This window comes from Saccostrea echinata, unplaced genomic scaffold (genome assembly GCF_033153115.1).
Source record: "Saccostrea echinata isolate AGI-Se365-2 ecotype Australia unplaced genomic scaffold, CSIRO_AGI_Sech_v1 ptg000052l, whole genome shotgun sequence".
In the NCBI taxonomy this organism is placed as follows: domain Eukaryota; kingdom Metazoa; phylum Mollusca; class Bivalvia; order Ostreida; family Ostreidae; genus Saccostrea; species Saccostrea echinata.
The window spans coordinates 4,364,734-4,385,093 of NW_026889801.1; the positions used below are offsets into that span (position 1 = coordinate 4,364,734).

The window sequence follows — 20,360 nt, forward strand, 5'->3', positions numbered from 1 at the left end:
GATTTTTATCCATATATCTCTATGCAAAATATTGATTCCCTACTGTGGCCCCACGGTACCCTACATCCGGGGGCCAAGGTTTGAACAAATGTAAATTATTTGCACAGAGAAGCTTTCACATTAGGTTACTCTTTTCTGGCACAGTTGTTATTGAGATGAATTGGGATTTTTAATAGAAGCCAGCAAATTTTAAGTATACAACTCCTTGATAGAGGACACGGCTCTTCGTTTAAGCAAATCTGAATTTCATCTACTTCAGGACCGGTCATAAGGGTGGGACCGGTGAAAAGCATGGGACCCGGTGCAAAATTAATGAGAACAAGGACTTTTTTTCTTGTCTTCGAGTAATGGCGCTGCTACTTTTCTTTCAGATAATGAGCTATGGACATCATTTTTTTTTAAATGTAGAAAAATAAGTGAAGCAAATAAATTAAAAAAAAAAATGCCAGTATTCGAAACTACAAGAAAACGCTATCACACAAAATTCACAATGAACATGAACAGAAAATAATTAAAATTATTTATTTAATTATGGGAATTAAAATCAAAACAATTAAACATAAATGATTATGCTGTTGAACGAAAACTGCAATTATTGATGTTTACTTCTGTTTATGTGCGTCTAAATAAGAGTGGTAACCAAGATATTTTCTTTGATAATTGATTAACAGATTTAAACATAAGTGGAAACATTTGCATTTTTTAATATATACGTTGAACCCTATTCTACATATCTTAAATTTTATCTGTTAAATATTATCAGTATCTACTTTAAAACAAGATGTGTTTGTGAAACACTGATGTCCCCGCATGGCAACTTATAGCAAAGGTTAAAAATTCTCAAATGCAAGTCAAATATGTTGGTATGCCCAAAGTAAGGTCTTGTCTCGAGGATTATACCTGTGAAATATAAAACCCTAGCAGCAGCCATTGACTAGATATGGAAAAGGTTTAAGTTTTTCAAAAGTAAGTCAAACATCAAGGTCAAGGTCAAATTGTCAAAATTAATGGTGCCAAAGGAAAGGCCTTCTCACAGTGAATTTCAAGTGAGATATGAAAGCCGTAGCAGCAATCGTTCAAAAGTTATGTCCAAGGTTAATTTTTTTTTTCAAAAGTAGGTCAACCTCCAAGGTCAAGGTCAAAAGGTCAAAGTTGTTCGTATACAAAGGAAGGTCTTGTCACAAGGATTACATATGTGAAGTATGAAAGCCCTAGCACTAACCGTTCAAAAGTTATGGCCAAGGTTAAAGTTTTCTAAAAGTAGGTCAAACTTCAAGGTCAAAGTTGTTGGTATCCAAAGGAAGGTCTTATTACAAAGATTACATTTGTGAAGTATGAGAGTTCAAAAGTTATGGCCAAGGTTAAAGTTTTTCAAAAGTAGATCAAACCCCTAGGTCAAGGGTCAAAGGGTCAAAGTTGCTGGTATCCGAAGAAAGGACTTGTCACAAGAATTACAGATATGAAGTATGGAAGTCCTAGCACCAACTGTTCAAAAGTTATGGTCAAGGTTAAAGTTCGGTAAAATTTTGCAAAACTGGGTCATACTCCAAGGTCAGTGTCAAAAGGTCAATAATGGTGGTACCCAAAGAAAGGTCTTGTCACATGAAATACACATGTGAAATATGAAAGCCATAGCTCCAACAAATCAAAAGTTATGGGCAATGTTAAAGTTTTTGCGAACAAAAAGACAGACAGACATCTAGACAGACGGACGGACAGGGCAAAAATTATATACCCCCGAATCTTGTATACGGGGCATAATAAAAATACATTAACTGGTTATTATTAGATAATTTATTCTTGTTTTTTATGCTTAATGCCATGTCTATGCAATTTAAGACCATGATTGCTTTCACGATCCACTTAAGATACAAAGGACTGTCCTCTACAAACATTTAGAATTTTTCAATTTAAACTTGTATATGACACATTTAAACTTGTATATGACACAGGCAGATCCAGGATTTTTTTTCAGGGGGGGGGGTCCATCCCAGTCAAAAAAAAATTCTAGCCAAAAATTTCTTGACAAGCAAAAAAAAAAAAAAAAGAAAAAGAAAAAGAAAAAAAAATTCCCTTCACAAACGTATGGAATTCCATACACGACAGTCAACTGCTTACTGCGAACTGCTTATTGCCAACTGCTCACTGCTTACTGCCAACTGCTACTGCTTATGGATGATATTGCCTATATTTTAACATAACTTATTTGAAAAAGCGAAGAGGGTTATGTTTACAATTTTGGTAAAACTTAAATTGTGTTTATCACTATACAAATCAACGAAAACAGGATATTTATTCCCCCCCCCCCCGTGAAACAATAATTTCTTTTTACAGGTATCATGAATTGTTATTTCACAAATTCATACCAAATGTTTTTTTTTTCAGGGGCGGGGGATATGTTTACAGGCAAAAGCAATAAAAATATTTACATGTATTTATTTTCAATTTCAAATGAGATAACAAGTAAAAAAAAAAGTAATTTGTGAGTCTGACATGTTGAATTTTACATAAGTTAAACAGTGAGGGCCTTTTATCCATTTCCAATTAAATAAAAATATCATATTAAACAATATCAAATTAGTCTTAACAATTTAATCTATACCAAATTAATTTTGAAAATAAAAGACTGCATGGCCATCAAATGAAATATGCTATAAACTGACTAGTAGATCTTCTAATTCTCAAAGGATACAGATAAGAACTGCTTGATCAGAGATGCTCTAACAGAAATGATTGAGACAGCTAGCCTTCCTACATTGAACCCATTAATTAATTATAATCTTTAACTGGATGCATGTCCACTCATTACTCCCTAGGGATGAATGGATCTGCATTATCTGCTTTGTAGTCTGAATTGCAGTAAAAATGCATATTCATGTCATTCTGTTGATTTTTTAAAAATTTGTTATAAAGATTTATAAAAAGAAACACAAAAACTTTTGATTGGTTGGAGCTATGACTTTCATATTTCACTTGTGTATTCCTTGTGACAAGACCTTTCTTTGGGTATCATCGTATTTGACCTTTTGACCTTGACCTTGGAGTTTGACCCACTTTTGCAAAATTTTATGAGACTTTAACCTTGGCCATAACTTCTGAACAGCTGATGCTTGGGGTTTCAAACTTCACATGTGTATTCTTTGTGACAAGACCTTCCTCTGGATATCAACCACTTTTACCTTTTGACCTTGACCTTGGAGTTTGACCTACTTTTGAAAAACTTTAACTTTGACTTTGGCCATAACTTTTGAACAGTTGGTGCTTAGGGTTTCAAACTTCACATGTGTATTCCTTGTGACAAGACCTTCCTCTGGATATCAACCACTTTGACCCTTTGACCTAGGAGTTTGACCTACTTTTGAAAAACTATAACCTTGGCCATAACTTTTGAATGGTTGGAGCTAGGGCTTTCATACTTCACATATGTAATCCTTGCGACAAGACCTTCCTTTGGATACCAACCACCACTTTGCCTTTTGACCTTGACGTAGGAGTTTGACCTACTTTTGAAAAACTTTAACCTTGGCCATAACTTTTGAATGGTTGGTGCTAGGGCTTTCATACTTCACATATGTAATCCTTGTGACAAGACCTTCCTTTGGATACCAACCACTTTGACCTTGACCTTGACGTTTGACTTTTATTTAAAAAACTTTAACCTTCGCCATAACTTTTGAACAGTTGTATCTAGGTCTTTCAAATTTCACAGGTGTATTCCTCCAGACAAGACCTTTCTTTGGGTATCAACATTTTTTATCTTTTGGCCTGGATTTTGACTTGCATTTGAAGAAACTTTAACCTTCGCCATAAGCTGCCATACGGGGGCACTGGTTTTAAGCTGCAGTGCATATGGACGAATGGACATGCTGATTCCAGTACCCCCCCCCCCCCCCCTATAATTAGTTTTAATTATATTATACAGTCAAATTAGTATATTTTACAATATGAAATTAGTTTTAATTACTTTTCACCAAATGCATTTTAAAAGTTAGACTAGCCAACAAAATCTATTTAATCAAACACGACTGATTCCTTTGTCCAATTCCCAAGAGATATCTAGTTAACACCTGCTTGATCAGACATGCTCTACCAATTAGCTCCTCACACTAAAACTCATTTATTTCTCTCTAATTTGACATGCAATTTTCTGTTATCAAAATTCTCCTTGACCAGTGCTTGATAGTTACACCCATGGGAGAGGTGGAATTTCTCTTATAACATTACATTTGTTATAGATTGCTGTCAAGTATATAATAAAAAAATAAGTATTTTCTTGATTTAACGCTTTTTAATAAGGATACTGCAACACTCTTACATTTTTTGGGATTGTGTAATTCAATGATATAGAGACACAGTTATGTTTAAAAAATTTCACTTAAATTAAAGGTCACAGTGACCTTGAAATGGGTCGCAACATACCGTCTACCTAAGATGCATAAATTGGCCAAGTTTGATGATTCTAAGTCTAATAGTTTTCTAGTATGAGCAGGAGAGGATTTTTCCATATTTGGCCATAGCATTTTAATTAAAGGTCAGAGCGACCTACTTTTAATGTGCGACACACCTTCTACCCAAGATGATCAGCTGACAAAGTTTGATAATTCTAGGCCTAATAGTATCAAAGTTATGAACCGGACACAAAAAAGCTAACAGACGGACGGACGGACATAAACGCCATAACATAATATGTCCCGTCTTAACACGGGCGTATAAAAACTGAGATCCAAGGGTTCCATATTTTGAGATTAAAGTCATTATATCAAATCAAAGTGGTTGGGACTTCCAAGTGACTTCGACATATCCATGGTATTCAAGATTTCAATGTTCAAGATACTGAAGTTCAACTGTATTTCATTCCTTTTACTGATTGTGGTAAATATACAAAAAAAGTCATAATACATCATTAAATAGTTTATTATTCCTTTATATACAATTATCTATGTACAATTTGACTTCATGCAGCAATTTAATCAATTATATTGGAAAAAATTGTGCACTATGTAGGGTTAAAACATAGAATAATAAAAGAAACAACTTAACAATATTTGTTGTCCAACAAAAACAAAGGAGTATCATGAATAAAGTGAGCTGATTTGTTTGCTAATTAAAACATTATAATTAAGGAATGAAATGATGACTGTGCGTGGATTTAGATGAAGGGAAGATAACTCCTACACAGTGTTCCTTGATCTTCCTCTCAACTCATTGATTAATAAAATAAACATATTGAGCTAGCTCAAATATTGTATATTTAAAAAAAATATCAAAGACTGCCCATGCAAAAATAAAACTATTATGATTAGGAAAAAAATAAATAAAATAAACAAAACATATATGCATTACATGCATGTACTGGGTACTATGAATGCTGCCTAAAAAAATCTTCCAAAAAAAAAAAAAACTTAACAAATTGGAATCTACAGATTTAAATTATCAAAATTATTACAACCACAATGTACTGATAAACAAAGATGACAAACTAAACAATAAAGGTCTATCACAGTTTGCCACAAATTATTTCTTTGTCAAACTCAAATGCATTCAGAAAGTTCTACAAAATTCAGACAGCCTTCTTCCAAGTACACGTCAAACAACATGCGACGAATCATTAAGACCCAAAATCAGACAAGAGAAAAATTCATGTACCCCGACTTTATAGCAATCACCTTTTTACAAACATTTTTTTTCACAATTACATCCAACATTGGTATATATTTTCCCATTACCATTCTATATGACACACTGCAAGTCAAACATTTGTACATTTTGCATGGACCCAGATACATCTTAGAAATGAGTGAGAAAACATGAACTTCATTTCCGACTAACATTCAACTATTCTACACATTACACTTCAAACCCCTAACATTTTTACATATGCATTTCTCTTCCAACATTAGTATATATTTTCCAATTACATATTTTACAACACTTTTTAAGCCCAAACATTTGTACACTTCTACTTTTCACAGGTACAAGAAAACACATTTCATTTTTTTTTTACACCTAACATCTGCCCTGCTATATCATCCTTTACACTGCAAGCTAGCAAACAAATTTTTCCTTGTAGATTTTCAAGATATAGATTTTCCCACACATATAGTGTATCGCTAATTCCGCATTCAAATACTAAGCAAACATATATAGCTAGGCTTCATTTCAAAATCTGAGGGTTCACATAATAAATACCACAAAAAATATTTTATTTCATGCAAATACACCATTTTTGTGCAGAGAATAAATACTTTGGTCTAAATATTTACATCTTAGTGCACCACATAAAATTAGACATAAGCCATAAGTTAAAACATACTTTCTCCATCAAGTTAACTACAGTTAAAAGGACAGCACAGGTCACATTCCTCAGACAAAAAACAAGCAATCATTCCTCAATAAAATACATTTATACTTTTTAACTTAAATATGAATACTCTACATATCAATAAAACATGAGATCAGCTCAGCAGACGTCATTAGCACTGAGGTCAGGGAGGTCAAGCTTCCTTGCTGTTGCCAAACCCTCTTTGGCTGCAAAATTGCTGGCTGCAGCTGAAATGGTTGACAGTGGAATCAGGCCTCCAGGTGTGTTCCTGAAGAATTTAGCAGTAGGGGTAGGGCGTTCTGTGGGGGTGATCATCTGCTGGGGAATGATTGGGGAGGACTGAACAGCACTATTCTGAGAGACACTGGCCATGGAAACAGAAATTGGTGACAATTTCACTGGTGGTTGACCGATTAAATGATGCTGGTTCACAAAGGTTGGTTGCCCTGGAAATGTGAACACAGTTGGACTAGGGGAGGAGCTACTGTTGGGGGTAAGGGGAGGACTAAAAGTTACAGGCACCATGAAGTTTACTGCTTGTCCTGAACCATCAGTGGCACTCATCGGAACGCCTTGAATGATCTGCATGTGAGAAATTGAGGTGGCTGGCTGGCGCTGAATGAAAGGTAACTGCAATATGGTAGGTGGCTGGTTTGGCAACTGTACTGCAATTCTGTGAATTTGTCCCTGATTGTTTTTACTACTCCCTGACACCTCTGAATCACACGAATCAGTTGACTGAGAGGGTTCTACATCTGATGAGCTTTGGGATCCTTTTGCATCCATGAATTCCGAGGTTAAAGCTCTCTGAGGAGGTGTTTTCCCTTTGATATCATTTGAAGTTTTTTTTGACTTGGCCTCGTCCTCATCAGTGGGCGGTGAGGGATACTCCAGTCTAAACCGTTTCACCTCAGGTTCTCCATTCTGCAGAACATAGGCCCTCTTAACTGCTTGAAAGGCACCAGCCTCAGGCGTATTCTCACTTTTGACCGGACTCTGTATTTCCTTCACTTCACCTTCCTTTTTGATAGGTACTGGCACTTTCAACGATTTAAGTACAGCATTTATCTGATCTGGGGTCAATGGCAGAGAAGAACTCTGTTTGGCTTTGATAACTATCGTCTCCATAGCCTTTGTATCTTTGGAAACACCCCCTGAGGGCTTTGGCACGGTAGAAGTAGCTGCATCAGTTTTCAATACTGTTGTTTTTGTAGGATGAATGATCTGGAATTCTGTACCCTTTTGCTTAACAATGATTCGTTTACCAACACTCTTGCGAATGGTGCTTGGCTCCTCTTGACTTGAGGTCATTCGAGAATCTGCAAATGAAAAGTGGAATCAATGAAAAAAATAAATCACTTTCAAAGAATTTTTTTTGAAAATTTTACACACACTTGATAAAATTTTTTTAACCCCTAGTAATGAAGGATATTCAATTATACATTGCCTCCCATGCAAAATCTTGAGCACCACATGAATACTTTTTCATACTAAAAAAAAACAACTGTCCTCTACCCACTGTAGATTTAATCTTTTTTCTTTCTTTTTTTTTTTTTGGGGGGGGGGGGGGGGATTACACTTCATACGCAATCACAAATTTCCTGTGGAAATTTGTCCCAGCGTACTTACAGTACATTTAAGGCATAAAGAGGCAAAGAAATCTGTGTAATTTTCATTCCGCGGATTGAACAGAAATTGTGATTCTGCGAAATTATGACCTCGTGGAAAAAAGTATGTTTACAGTAACAATATGATGCAAATACTCTCCAGTTTCTAAAAGGTCTATGAAGTTGAAATTTTACCATTCTGGCTTTCATTAGGCCTAATTTTCTAACAATATTTGTGAACTGTTAAAGGTATATGTGCATGTATAAATGCAGATCTATTCCAGTGCTGGCAAAGTTAATTTCTAGTCCCTTATGAATGCAGTTAAGTGCAGATCTTACCATCAAAACTGTGTTTCTCTGTTGGGCTTGATGGCTGTGACATTGAAGCGTATAATTTGTCTCGTTCCTTCTCTGCTACTTGACAGATTTGCTCAAAAGAGGAATGTCTTGGCATTACATTCTTCCTGGGAGCCCCGTCCCCTAGCCCTGGAAAAGGATAACACAACAATAACTATTGGTGTTTTCGAATAATTTTTTTTTTAAAAGTGTCAAATATTTCTTAAAATATTCTTACAATTGTTTCCGTTTGTAAGGAAACTAAATTGAAATATTACGAGACTGGAATTTTTATGTAAAACCGACTGCATATAACATCATTTTATCTGGCAATATAAAGATATCCAGCTTCATAATCCTAATTTTGAAAAATTTAACACAATCATATCTATTGCAAATCAGAACAATTTATTAAGGAACAACCCATATATTGTAAATGTATATATTCTTTCTGATCCTTAGAGAAAACCATCAATAAATCAATCTTCATATGATTTAAACATTTACTGAGTGGAGTTCCTCACTTTACTTATTCCCATGAATGGACAATGATCCGGTAATGGATATAACAACAGAATACGTGCTTTTAAAAAATATTTTTTGTCAAAGGTTTCAAATATTCCTTTACAAATTCTGACAATTTCTTTTTAAGAAACTTAAATTGAAAGATCATAACAGACTTGAATTTTTAACAGCATTTCAATGTGATACTGACTGCTTGTATTAATTATCATTTTATCTGGCAAAATAAAGATATCCAGCTGTATTATTTGAAATATTCCAACATATGACCAATTGACCATACATGTATGCATCATAGATGAAAGCAGTTTATTTAGAAACCCATAGTACTGTAAATGTACATTCTTTTAGAAAATTAGAAAAATCCAGATCTCATATGAACTTGAAATGTATCAAGGAAGCTAACTTCACTAATTCCCATGAATGGACAAAATTTAAGAGTATGGATAAAGTCTGTAATGGACGGATGCTCAATGAATTTCATGTTACCCAGAAATTTGAGTAGTAGTGAAAAAAAATGAAGTACCACCAGAGAGGAAAAAAGTTCCTTTTAGTTTAGAAAAAACCATGCCAACTTCAATTTGTAATTTTATATATTTAGAAACACTACCTTTGCAATCATTAAAAGGTGAGTTTGGTCTAATAGGTCGGTAACCATGTGTTGATAGAATTTCAGACACTGCAAAAATTGAAAAATGCTTCATTCTACACAAACTGGTTCAACTAAGCAAAACTTTCGCCCTCAATATCTGTTCCCAAGTATTGACTGGAAGAGATGAATGCTAATCTGCTACAAGTCCACTTGCTGACGAGAGCAAATTAGGAAGGGCCTACCTATTTTTTTCAGTAAAAAACAGTGCACATCAAGTAGAAAATCCAATCCAATGCAAAACACAAAGAAACAGAAAAAACTGTATATCAAAATTTCAGGAAATGGCAAAGTATGAATACCTTGATTCCATACACATAAAGAAATGGCTGTTCCATATATACAGTCAAACCTCGTCATCTCAAACTTGATAGGACCAAGAAAAAACTTCGAGATGTATTCGAGATATCAGGGATAAAATAGTTAAAGAATGAGTGATGGGGACTTCCAAATCACTTCGACATATCCATGGTATTTGAGATATCAGTGTTCGAGATACCGAAGTTCAACTGTACTTTAAAAGAGATTTATTTTTCTCTAGCCAGTGTAACATGTAAAGAAAAATTGATACATACTTTGCTGGTTCTTGACACAGTCAAGCATGGAATGTCTAGAAGTCGGTCGATGATACCCATCATGGTAACACACTGTAAAAGACATGGACAGATGATAATGGAGATTCATTAAAGAAGTATATAAACAAGTCCCGAGGTTTTGATACGAGAGATGTGCATGACTATTCTGTATTTTGCAGTGTAACTTTTAAGCACTGGAAGTTTATAAAGCTTATATTAAATTATTGAAAATTGTTTTAAATATAAATTCATATTTCATTAAGATTAATCTCCAGAATTTTGCAGCTACAAGAAAATTGCAAGAAATCCAATTGTATAACATTCCAACCCCATGCCTTTGGTATTACTTGTAAAAAAAGAAATCTTAAAATTGCAATTACAGGAATTGGAAAGTTATCATTGAAGAATCAAATTCAAATTTTATTCTGGAAAAGGACTACATGTAGTAAGGGCATATTCCTAATCCAGCAATAGTCAGATTTTGTCTTGAATAAATAAATATATAACTAGCTATTTTGTTTCCATGATGTCACTAAGTAGGGGTTTCCCATTTATCTTAAAATAAACAAAACGCCAAAATTCTGATTCTGAATATCATCCTACACATCATATCTATAGACTGAGTCTGGGTTGACCTGCCTTTGGCATTTCCTAATAGACATATATGTTGTCTCAAAAATCAAGGATTTCTTTTTTCAGGATCTTATGCCCTGTTCACAGGAAAATGCATTAAATATTTAATTCACAGTAAATAAGTGCAAAGTAAAATAATGTGGATCAAAATAATGTGGATTGCATTCACATAACAGTAAATGTGAAGTGGATCAAAATAATGTGGATTGCATTCACATAACAGTAAATGTGAAGTAAAATAATGTGCATTAAAATTTTATTTCTACAGTAAGGGGCTATTATGACATCATTTGCATATCACATCACTTTACGCAGAGCAGATATACATTTAACATAATGTCATTGTGTTTGTATACATTTTTTGTGATAAACTTAATTTTCCTTTTTATCACTCAAAATCAGCATAAGTAACTTGACATATCTGACCATCGACATATGGCATATGGATTAATTTTGCTATTACACATGTGTCAAAATTTAATTTCAATTAATTCCGCTTTGTGTTCACAAAGAGTTAATGCAAAGTAATTGATGCACAGTAGTTAATTCTAGTTAAAATAATGTTTTATTAAATTGTCCATAAAAAAGAATGTGGTTCAAATTTAATTCGCAGTAACTTACGTTTAATTAGAATATAACTCTCTGTGTGAACCGTATAATAGAAATTAAAAATTTATATCATTTTCTTGATTTCTTATCTAGCCTCTCCAATAAGATCACAACTGATTCAAATAAATTAATAATATGAAGTCAAGCAATATTCAAATGGTTAAGTAAACAATCGTTTCTCCATAAAAGTTTGATTTTGGAGGCAGGTAATACCTTTTAGTCTATTTAGTCCTTTCCCATTTTGCAGTATTGAATACCTTGTATATATAACATAAATATGTACTTTAGCATAAAAATCATTCTATCTCATGTTTTTGGACTTTGAATATTACAAACCATTTAATTCATGAACTTGTTCCAGATCTGGCCCTATATACTGGTAGGTAGGTTTTCTATCCCTGATGTCGGTGATGCGAATTTTCCTGATAAGGTCTAAAGTTGCTAAAATATTAGCAATGTCATAAAGTCTCCTTATTTTTGCTGAAACAGGAAAAGAGATACTCATGAATACATCTTTATTTGAAAAATAATATTATTAAATTATTTTGAAAATGCCAACAACACTCTAAATCACAAACATGATTACAATGTCATAACATTTTAAGAAATAATTTATAAATTTGATAATCAAAACTTTTTGATCAAAATCCTTCAATATTTCTCTCGAGTAAAGATTTCCTCTAGTTATAACAATGAAGAACCTTACTTTTGAACTTGGCATTTTCTGTCCTGTCAATATTTGGATCTCCAATTAGGATTTTAGCTGCCAAATCCAAGTTGACCACTCTAGGCTTAAAATAAATAGAATTCCATGTGAAAATAATTTCAGCTAATTTGCAAAATATTTGACATGATTTAAACAATAAAATGCTTTCTTTGGTTGTTAGTATGGAAATTAATGTTCCAGCTGTTGCAGAAAAAATGCAATTTTTAATCTGCAACAACTTCAACATTAATTCCCATACTAACAAACAAAAAAAAATTTATTGTTTATATTTATATCTGTATAAAAAAAATCAATTAAACTAGGATTTAGTAGATGAAATACTGTATTATTGACATATATGTCATTGTACGTTTCATTGATGGAACAACAGCCACTGCTCAAGAAATCTGTAGAGGTGATATACTCAGCGGTGTTTATTGATAAATGCAGGCAATGGTTTGAAGAAATAAAGGGAATGTAAATATAAACAATGAGGTTAATGCTAAAAATAGCTTCATGGACATGTTTGCATGTTTATTCACATTTGTTCTTTGTACATCTTGAAAAAAAAAAAAAAAAAAAAAAAAAAAAAAAAGACTTCCCAGTTTTCTTTTGAATTTTATCTTACATTGGCCTATTTCTAGTAGTTTTACAGAATGGGATTTTTAAAAATCCCTTTCATGGGATTTTTAAAAATCTCTTTCATTCTTTTCTTCTTAAAAATCTATCTTTTGGAGGACCTGACCCTACATTTCAAGAAAAAGTTGAAATTTCTTCAACATCCATGATTAATATGAATGAAGTTTTGCTTTAGCCGGCCAAGTGAATAATATATATTCAAGTTTATAGATGACACAAAATGGAAGGAAACAATAAGCTATTATAGCAACAGGTTACTTTAGTGTCTGAGACCAAACATTACACTACATATTGGACCATACTTGAGTACATTGATGTTCTAATACATGTGAAAGTTTTATGATAAAACTTACCTTTGACACCAAGAAGAGCATAAGGAACTTCTGACTCATAATGCCTAATGACTTGTCTTTCCTCAGTAAAGCTGTAATTAATAATATTTGCAATCAGAATAAAAATTTCTGTAATGTTTAAAAATATAGGAATACTACAAGTCACAAAATTAGTCTTTCTCATAATTGATTTTACATGAATGTGCTCCAGTATTGGGAATGCATATTTAGCAAAGCTTGGATTATTTTCTTCATCATTTTTGTACATGTAATTGTTTTAAATATATAAAAAATTAAATATATTCTCCTCATACCTGCATTAGGATTGTCTGGATCCATTATAAATGGAGGGGGAGCTGTGTATACACTGCCATTCTGCTCTGCAAGTTCACGGTTCAGTTCATAATCTTTCACTTTTAGCACTAATTCTCCAAATCCTTCAGCATCTGCTAATGCCTACAATAGTGTGTGGAATTTATTCTACTGTTTAAGGATAACACAATAAATTTTCTTTTAAAATTTATTTTAAATTTTTTCTTGCTTAAATAGGTGCCTCTCTCCCTAAAGAAGAGATATCTGCTTAGATAAATAACTTTTACATTTGGCCAAGCCACATGTGAAGAGGTAACTTTACAATTCAGTAAAAATTTTGGTAAGTAAAATATCATGAAGTTTTGTTACTGTGAAGTTTATGGAAACATTTTCATCAGAATAATTGCACATTTTACATGATTAAAATTTCCTTATCAAATATCCTTTAAATGAAATATTGAATAAATAGCAAGGTAACACTTCTGCGTGGAAGAAAAAAAAATTGTTTGTGGTACATATCTTTAATATGCAGAAAAAATAAAATAGGATGAGGAATTATTTGTTTTTTTCTTCGATTCTGTACAACAGAAAACACATAAAATGAAAAGCTCACCTTTAGTTTAGCTAGAGTATTGACTAGGTTAGTTTTCCCATGCCACGCATACTTATTCTTGGCTATTCTGCTCACTATCTCCACACTTTCCAAAACATTGACAATGTCATATATCCTTCTCCTTTCTACAGCTACAAAATACAATAGAACACTTTAATAACCAGAAATTAATACATTTCATGCAACTCTGTCATAAAGTTTTTCACTCTATGGTGCATCTTGCATAAATAGCTTAGAAAAGAAATGGTATGCCAGAGGACAATTTAAGAAGTTTAAACAAACTAGAATCTAACCCTTATTCTACATTAATCAGTACACATGTAACCAATTGAAATATATAAAAAAAAATTCAAACTTTTGAAGTCCATTAGCATTTCTTGCATAACAATGTTTTCACAACTTTTTAAAAATAAATATATGCATATATTTGTGTTACCTAATTCCTTTGCTACTTCATCAAGTGAAATTTCTTGACTTTCTTCAGTTTGAGGATTCACTGGGTACTTCTGAAGAAACCTACAAAATTAACATTGTATTTCAACCTCACTTTCAACTTATTAAACTATTATAATAAATAAAATTACAAGGAAATAAGTTTTAACTTCCTACTTTTGACAGAGAAGGCCTAAGGACTTTTCCTTTCGAGATCCTGGCTTCCAGTCTCCATTTTCATCCTCAACTTGTGAAGCTGCCAGTTCTGCATCAAGATTCAGGGGCTTAAATTTTCCTCCCATTTCATCACAGTCTTTCCCTTCATTTTCTTCCAACTGTTTTTCTCTGTTCCTTAGTTCTGGACTTACAGCACTGAAAAGCATTTTAAGATTTGCTGTGGGGGTAAGAGGCGCTGAAGTTTCAGGGTTTTCCGTCGGAGTAGAGGGTCTTTCACCTATAGAGTCCACTGAAGATTCAGAGTCATTTTTCACCCTCTCTGACTTTGGAAGAGGTTCAGATTTGTCTGATTTTGAAGATGATTTTTTGTCTTTTAATGGAGAAGCCTCCTTTTTAGATCTTGTTCTGGCTTTCATGTTTTCTTTGTCAGCTGATGCCTTGATTCTTGGAGAGTTGTGTTTACTTGCAAAAACACAAGTATTTTGGCTGTTGACTGGAGAAAATGGTATCCTGTCTACTTTGGAATTAGATTCAGTAATGGATTCGTCAATAACTGGATTTGTGTTGAGAAGATACAGTGAGGATGAATTTATTTCTGTCATTTCTGAAGAACAAGAAATTAAATACATAAGATTAGGTCATATACATCTGAAGGGTTATGTAAATAAAAATCGATTTTCATAATTTAAAAAAAATGTCTTATGCATACATGCCAACTTTCCCGATTTTTTCGGGAGTCTACCGATTTTTAACCCTACCTACCGCTTGTCTACCGATCTATTTTTTTAATCCCATTTCTACCGATTTTTAGGAATTCCGGATTTTTTACCGATCCGCTTTGAATAATACCGCATTTCCGTGTGAAAAAAGATGGCAGTTCGAATGTTTATCAGTAGATATATGTTTATTGCCGCTGATAACAGGTAATCAACAAGGTGTCAACTGTGCAACCAGTCATTACTGTGGTTTTAATTGCTCCCGATTCTCATTAACAGTGTATATTAACCTAGACAAGCATGCCAGATGTGGAAATTTTAGAAATACACACGACAGGATACAAACTTATGACGAAATCACACTTTACAGCAAAATTTGACAATATACGTATAAGCTGTTAATAAAAGGTTTTCAAGTTTAGGAAATACAGCATTTCTCACTATAATTACGAACTACGTCATTGATCATGGAAAAGACACTGCCAAAATCCAACTTGAAAAGATGCGTCTGCAACATAGGTACTATGGTTTTCAAGTACAAACCGTTAGTTTTTTAAAGCAGAATTCCAGGAGTGGTTCACAAAAAGTTAGAAAGGAGAAGACGTATCATGCCTTTTACAGACTTTGTATGAAAACATTTAAAGTGACTTCTTCTTAGTATTCCCTTTGATTTAAAAAAATACAAATAAATTGTCTGTGACTTAGTAGCTTTATAAAATGTGTAATTTACCAACAGACAAAAACAGTAACTGCATGAACTCTTTTAGTAACTTGCATAATAGCTTATTTGTAATTAAGTTTAACATCCTTATCCATGCAATATCTGCATTGCTTATGGCAGGGGGGTAATGTTTATCTTTATATTAACATATTAAATAATTTTGATTAAAATTTTCTTTTTTAAATTTCAAATAATATTGTGTTTTTGTTGAAGTTGATAGAGAAGAAAACACTATGAAGTAGTGATAATATATGATACAAGGTATTAGACTGATATTTAAAAAAAAAAACAACAAATACTTATTTTCACGACAAAATGCCGCGAATTTAGAACTTTGAAAAATGTCGTTACGCGCAATCTCCCCCAAGGAAATTTTCAAAAGTTGGCATGTATGCTTATGATAATAAAATTTATCTGATTACTAACAAATATATGCTTAAATTTTCTTTACCATGATATAAGAATTATAAAAATCTTTTTCTTATATACTGTATACTACACTGTTGTTTATCAAATCTCATTTAACTTCTAAATTCTATTTATATTTTCCACATCTTCTTTTCAAATGTTTTACATGCCAATTATTGGTGACGTTAAACAGAGAGACCATCATAGTAATACTCTTTGGCAAGACAAAGAAAAATAAAACTGGCGTATGTTTCAAGTACGAGTGTAAACAAACAATATGCATATTACCGCGCCAATCGTCTCTGTGATTTACCGAGCTTTTTTTTTCATTAAAAATACAAAGATATCACAATCTTTTGGACATTGAAAAATAGTTACCTGTTTTATGGTTATTTCACTGATAAAAAATATAAAATATTCTTCGTATTATTCCCAAATATTCCTGTTGGCGTTCAAACGATAGACGAATACTAGCGCGTTCGAATTTGGCGCGTGATCGTATGCCATAGCGGCCCCTCATATGCACATCTGTTAATTCATCGGTGAGAAAGCAATTATTTAACCGTTAGGTATAAAAATGTTGATCAAATGATTAATAATTAAAGTTATTAAGTTTAACTGACCATTCCTTACGTAATTTACCCTGGGGACATTGGTAAGAATATTGATTTATGGATCGGGTAGTTTAGGTTCCGCCAAATATGTAGGTCACAACTGAGAATGGACACGTTCCTGTTCGCGGAAAAATTACGTTCTCTCTCATTCACATATTTTAATCATAAATTTTCACAATCACATCCTTTTAAACACAGTAAGAGGCATATTGATGGCTATAAACATTTGAAAAAGCATCTTCTGGCCTATTTTCAGACGATGGACGCTTCCTACTGAGTGACCCTCCCGTGAACGAGATAGGTCGTAACAAGTTTATCATTTTGACCTGGTACATCCAGGGGGACTGGTCTTAACCCTGTCATGTTATAAAATACGAAAAGTGAATACTATACTAACACTGATAAACATAAAAATGATTTGGCGAACTAACGGTATCGGTTTGATTGATTGAAGAAGTACACAACCCTACAAATGCACATTCAGTACGTGTAATCCACATGATTCTTAGATATTGCTACCGAAAGACGCTAGATAAACACCATAAAGAAGCTCTATTCTTAAAATGATAAAATAATGGTCTACATTACCATAATTAGTGGGTCGTTACAGAGGATATCTTGCTATATTTCACCCTCCATGACTCGTTCGCTACGTTATTTGGCGCGAGATGTTGAGGTTTTAGTTACCGCGTTACCGCCCACTTTCAAACAACCAATCAAATTAAATTTCTATTTAAGGCTCTAACTCTTCGACCAATCAGATTTAAAAGTGATGACAGATCAAGGGTCAGCAGGCTGGTCGAAAGGTCATTTGTTTCAAACATGTCTAGTCAGTGCGTCGGTGAAATCTATGTACTTATGGAATGACATGTTCAGACGAAACTTATGTTCAATATTTTGTTTTAATTTTAAGGAAATATTTGTTTCTTCTTTTTTTATAAGAAATATTCCATGAAAATACAACTCGTTAACATCAACAGAAAAAATATTGCGGGAAAATATATTGATCAATGTCAACCATGACCCAGATTCCTGTTTCGAGACTGTAAACACACATTTTAATGACGTAGTACTCTCAATAAAAAAATTTCCCGCAAAAAATCGGTACTTGCATGCAAAATGCATGCCGAGGTTGAGGGTAGCGGGAATGCATTGTTGAGCATCCTATCTGCAACGGTGGCTTAATTAGGTCAGGTGATTAAGAAAGAAGAATTTTAGATATTTATACAGCTTCCTTTTTAAGGCTATGAATAACAATATAATCATGGAATATTGTAATATATATATATATATTCTCTTATTGCATTATTTCTGAAACCAGAGACAGACATTGTATCTTGCCTGTTTAGCATTCTAGCAGATCTTTTGCTAGTAGTTAGCTTGGTTGGCAAAGCATATGGCTAAGGTTGGGGTGGGCTGGACATATGTTGGTTGGTAATTTGTCACATTTCTATCACTTCTTGTATGATGCCATACCCTGGAAGTTCAAGTGCAAGTAAATTTTCAGGGGATGGAGACAAATACAAAAGTCGAAAAAATGTGGTAGTTATGTGTAGGAAGGTTTCTTTGCTGGAAGTTGGATAAGTCAGTCTGGCATCCAGGGGTCTTGGGTTCAAACCCTTCTTCAGGTTGGGAACAATAGCCCAAATGGGATATAATAACCCGTCTGGGATAAAATATCCCAAATGGGATATAAATTTACAGTGCAAAAAAAAAGAAAATTTTGATTTTGGCAAATATCATAAATCCGCATCAAAATACTGTAAAAGGAATAATTAACTTTTGGCAAGCAAGTTTTTCTGCAATCCTACGAGTTGATAGATTGATGCCCAAGAAGTTTACGAACTTCCGAGGGATCAATCTCTTAAACAGTGGTTCATACAGAAAGACTTGTTAACCAAAAGTTATTCCTTTATAAGTACTTAGATGCGATTTGTGATATTTATAGCCAAGATAAAAAATTTTCATTTTTTGCATTGTAAATTTAATATCCCATTTGGGCGATTGTTCCCAACCTGTTCTTGTTACACCTTTAACTTGTTTTGGTATTGTTTGTGCATGATTAATTTGAAGTCGAGCTTGTTATATATCTAGAAAAGCATATTTCTAAAATTTATGCGAAAAAATTATAAATAATCTGATAAATTAATAACGAGTTCAGCTAGGGCATAGTACAATGAAAAGAAATCGAGACACTTTAAATCACAATATACATGTAGTTTGAACTGATTTGGAGGATGGAAAGTTGCAGTATAGTTTGAACTGATTGGGGGGGAAGGAGGGGGGTGAAAAGATGTGGAAGGGAAATGGGGTAAGCTCTGATAAAATGTGAGAATAATGGAAGAAAAATATGGTATTAAAAGCCTATATTATTATGCTGATTTTATGAGAGCTGCAGTGAAAAAGAAGGCCTAAAAATGCTATAGAGTTGGAGGTGTAAAGAGATTAGTTGCCAAAGAAGGAATGTTTGAATTGAGAAGGATATATGCCAGGATGGATGCAGGATTTTAGCGAAAGCTCCAGGTCAGGAAATGTATCAGCTTTATAGGAAGACAATGTGCTAGTTATGTTAAAATAGTTAGTTGATTTTGTGAAAGGGTTTCATTTTTATTTAGTTTGTATAAAGATGGTAATTTAACCAAGATTTTTATCCAAAAAAAATGTAAGGGCAAATTCCTGGCAAATTCCTGGAAAATGGAGATGAACTTTGACCAAGTTGGAGGTGCCCACATCTCGAAAATTGGTCACTTAAGAAAAGAGTCTCTCTACATCTAGAATATACAGTTTATTATCTTCCCATTCCCTCCATTTATCTTAATAAGATAAATGGAGGAAATGGGAAATGGGAATTTACTGCAAAGGAAGAAATTGTAAACATTGTTTTGATTTATGAATGTACAGTGTACAGTATTTATGTTTAGTCGCCCACGTGGTGCAGTGGTTAGAGCGTCTGCTCTAGAATCGCGGAGTAAGGAGTTGATTCGTATGTCGCAGGTTCAAATCCCACTGCGGGAGGTGGAGACCGGTCCTTCGGATGAGACCGTATAAACCGAGGTCCCATGTTGCAGTAGGTGCTGGCACGAAAAGATCCCTCACTGCTCAGTGGCCCTGAGTGCCGAGTATAGGTCAAAATTTGTAGCCCTCCACCAGCAAGTGGTGGCGTCTCCATATGAGTGAAAAATTCTCGAGAGGGACGTTAAACAACAATCAATCTGAATCATTAATTTATGTTTAAACTTTTATAATCAAAATGACATGTATTATAATAATGGATTTCCTTTTCTATTATAGTAGTACATAGTTAATATTTTTTCTCTTGATGTTTTGTATTTTGAATTTCAACATAACGTCAACAATGTCACTGATCTACAAAGAGATCAGCAAGATTTATTATCTGAAGTTTGTTTTCTCCAGGTGAAAATTATAAAAAGAATGCT

The 20,360-nt window shown here is 33.4% G+C and overlaps 1 protein-coding gene across 3 annotated transcripts; it reads right to left on the reverse strand.

The window, feature by feature from the left end:
* Positions 1 to 4,898: 4,898 nt before the first annotated feature.
* LOC133204167 (transcription factor E2F8-like) lies at positions 4,899 to 17,630 on the reverse strand. Of its 3 annotated transcripts, none has more exons than XM_061339918.1 (12): positions 17,512 to 17,630; positions 14,465 to 15,068; positions 14,292 to 14,371; positions 13,856 to 13,986; positions 13,245 to 13,386; positions 12,952 to 13,022; positions 11,960 to 12,044; positions 11,590 to 11,733; positions 10,012 to 10,083; positions 9,398 to 9,466; positions 8,269 to 8,415; positions 4,899 to 7,641 (listed from the first exon to the last, which is right to left on the reverse strand). In XM_061339918.1, the coding sequence occupies exons 2-12, from the start codon at positions 15,064 to 15,066 to the stop codon at positions 6,461 to 6,463; spliced, it is 2,724 nt and encodes a 907-aa protein (XP_061195902.1). In that variant the 5' UTR covers positions 15,067 to 15,068; positions 17,512 to 17,630; the 3' UTR covers positions 4,899 to 6,460. The 3 variants fall into 3 exon arrangements, with proteins under 3 accessions (XP_061195902.1, XP_061195901.1, XP_061195903.1); XM_061339917.1 differs by lacking the exon at positions 17,512 to 17,630 and adding an exon at positions 16,688 to 17,037; XM_061339919.1 differs by lacking the exons at positions 9,398 to 9,466; positions 17,512 to 17,630 and adding an exon at positions 16,688 to 17,034.
* Positions 17,631 to 20,360: the final 2,730 nt, after the last annotated feature.

What these genes read in the sequence shown, in the direction of transcription:
- LOC133204167 (XM_061339918.1), bottom strand. Translation starts at nt 15,066, where the DNA reads ATGACAGAAATAAATTCATCCTCACTGTATCTTCTCAACACAAATCCA. An exon ending in CTGTGTCAAGAACCAGCAAA is followed by an intron (nt 9,467 to 10,011) that starts GTATGTATCAAT and finishes CAATTTTTGCAG; the next exon opens with TGTCTGAAATTCTATCAACA. An exon ending in AGAGAAACACAGTTTTGATG is followed by an intron (nt 7,642 to 8,268) that starts GTAAGATCTGCA and finishes TTTCATTTGCAG; the next exon opens with ATTCTCGAATGACCTCAAGT.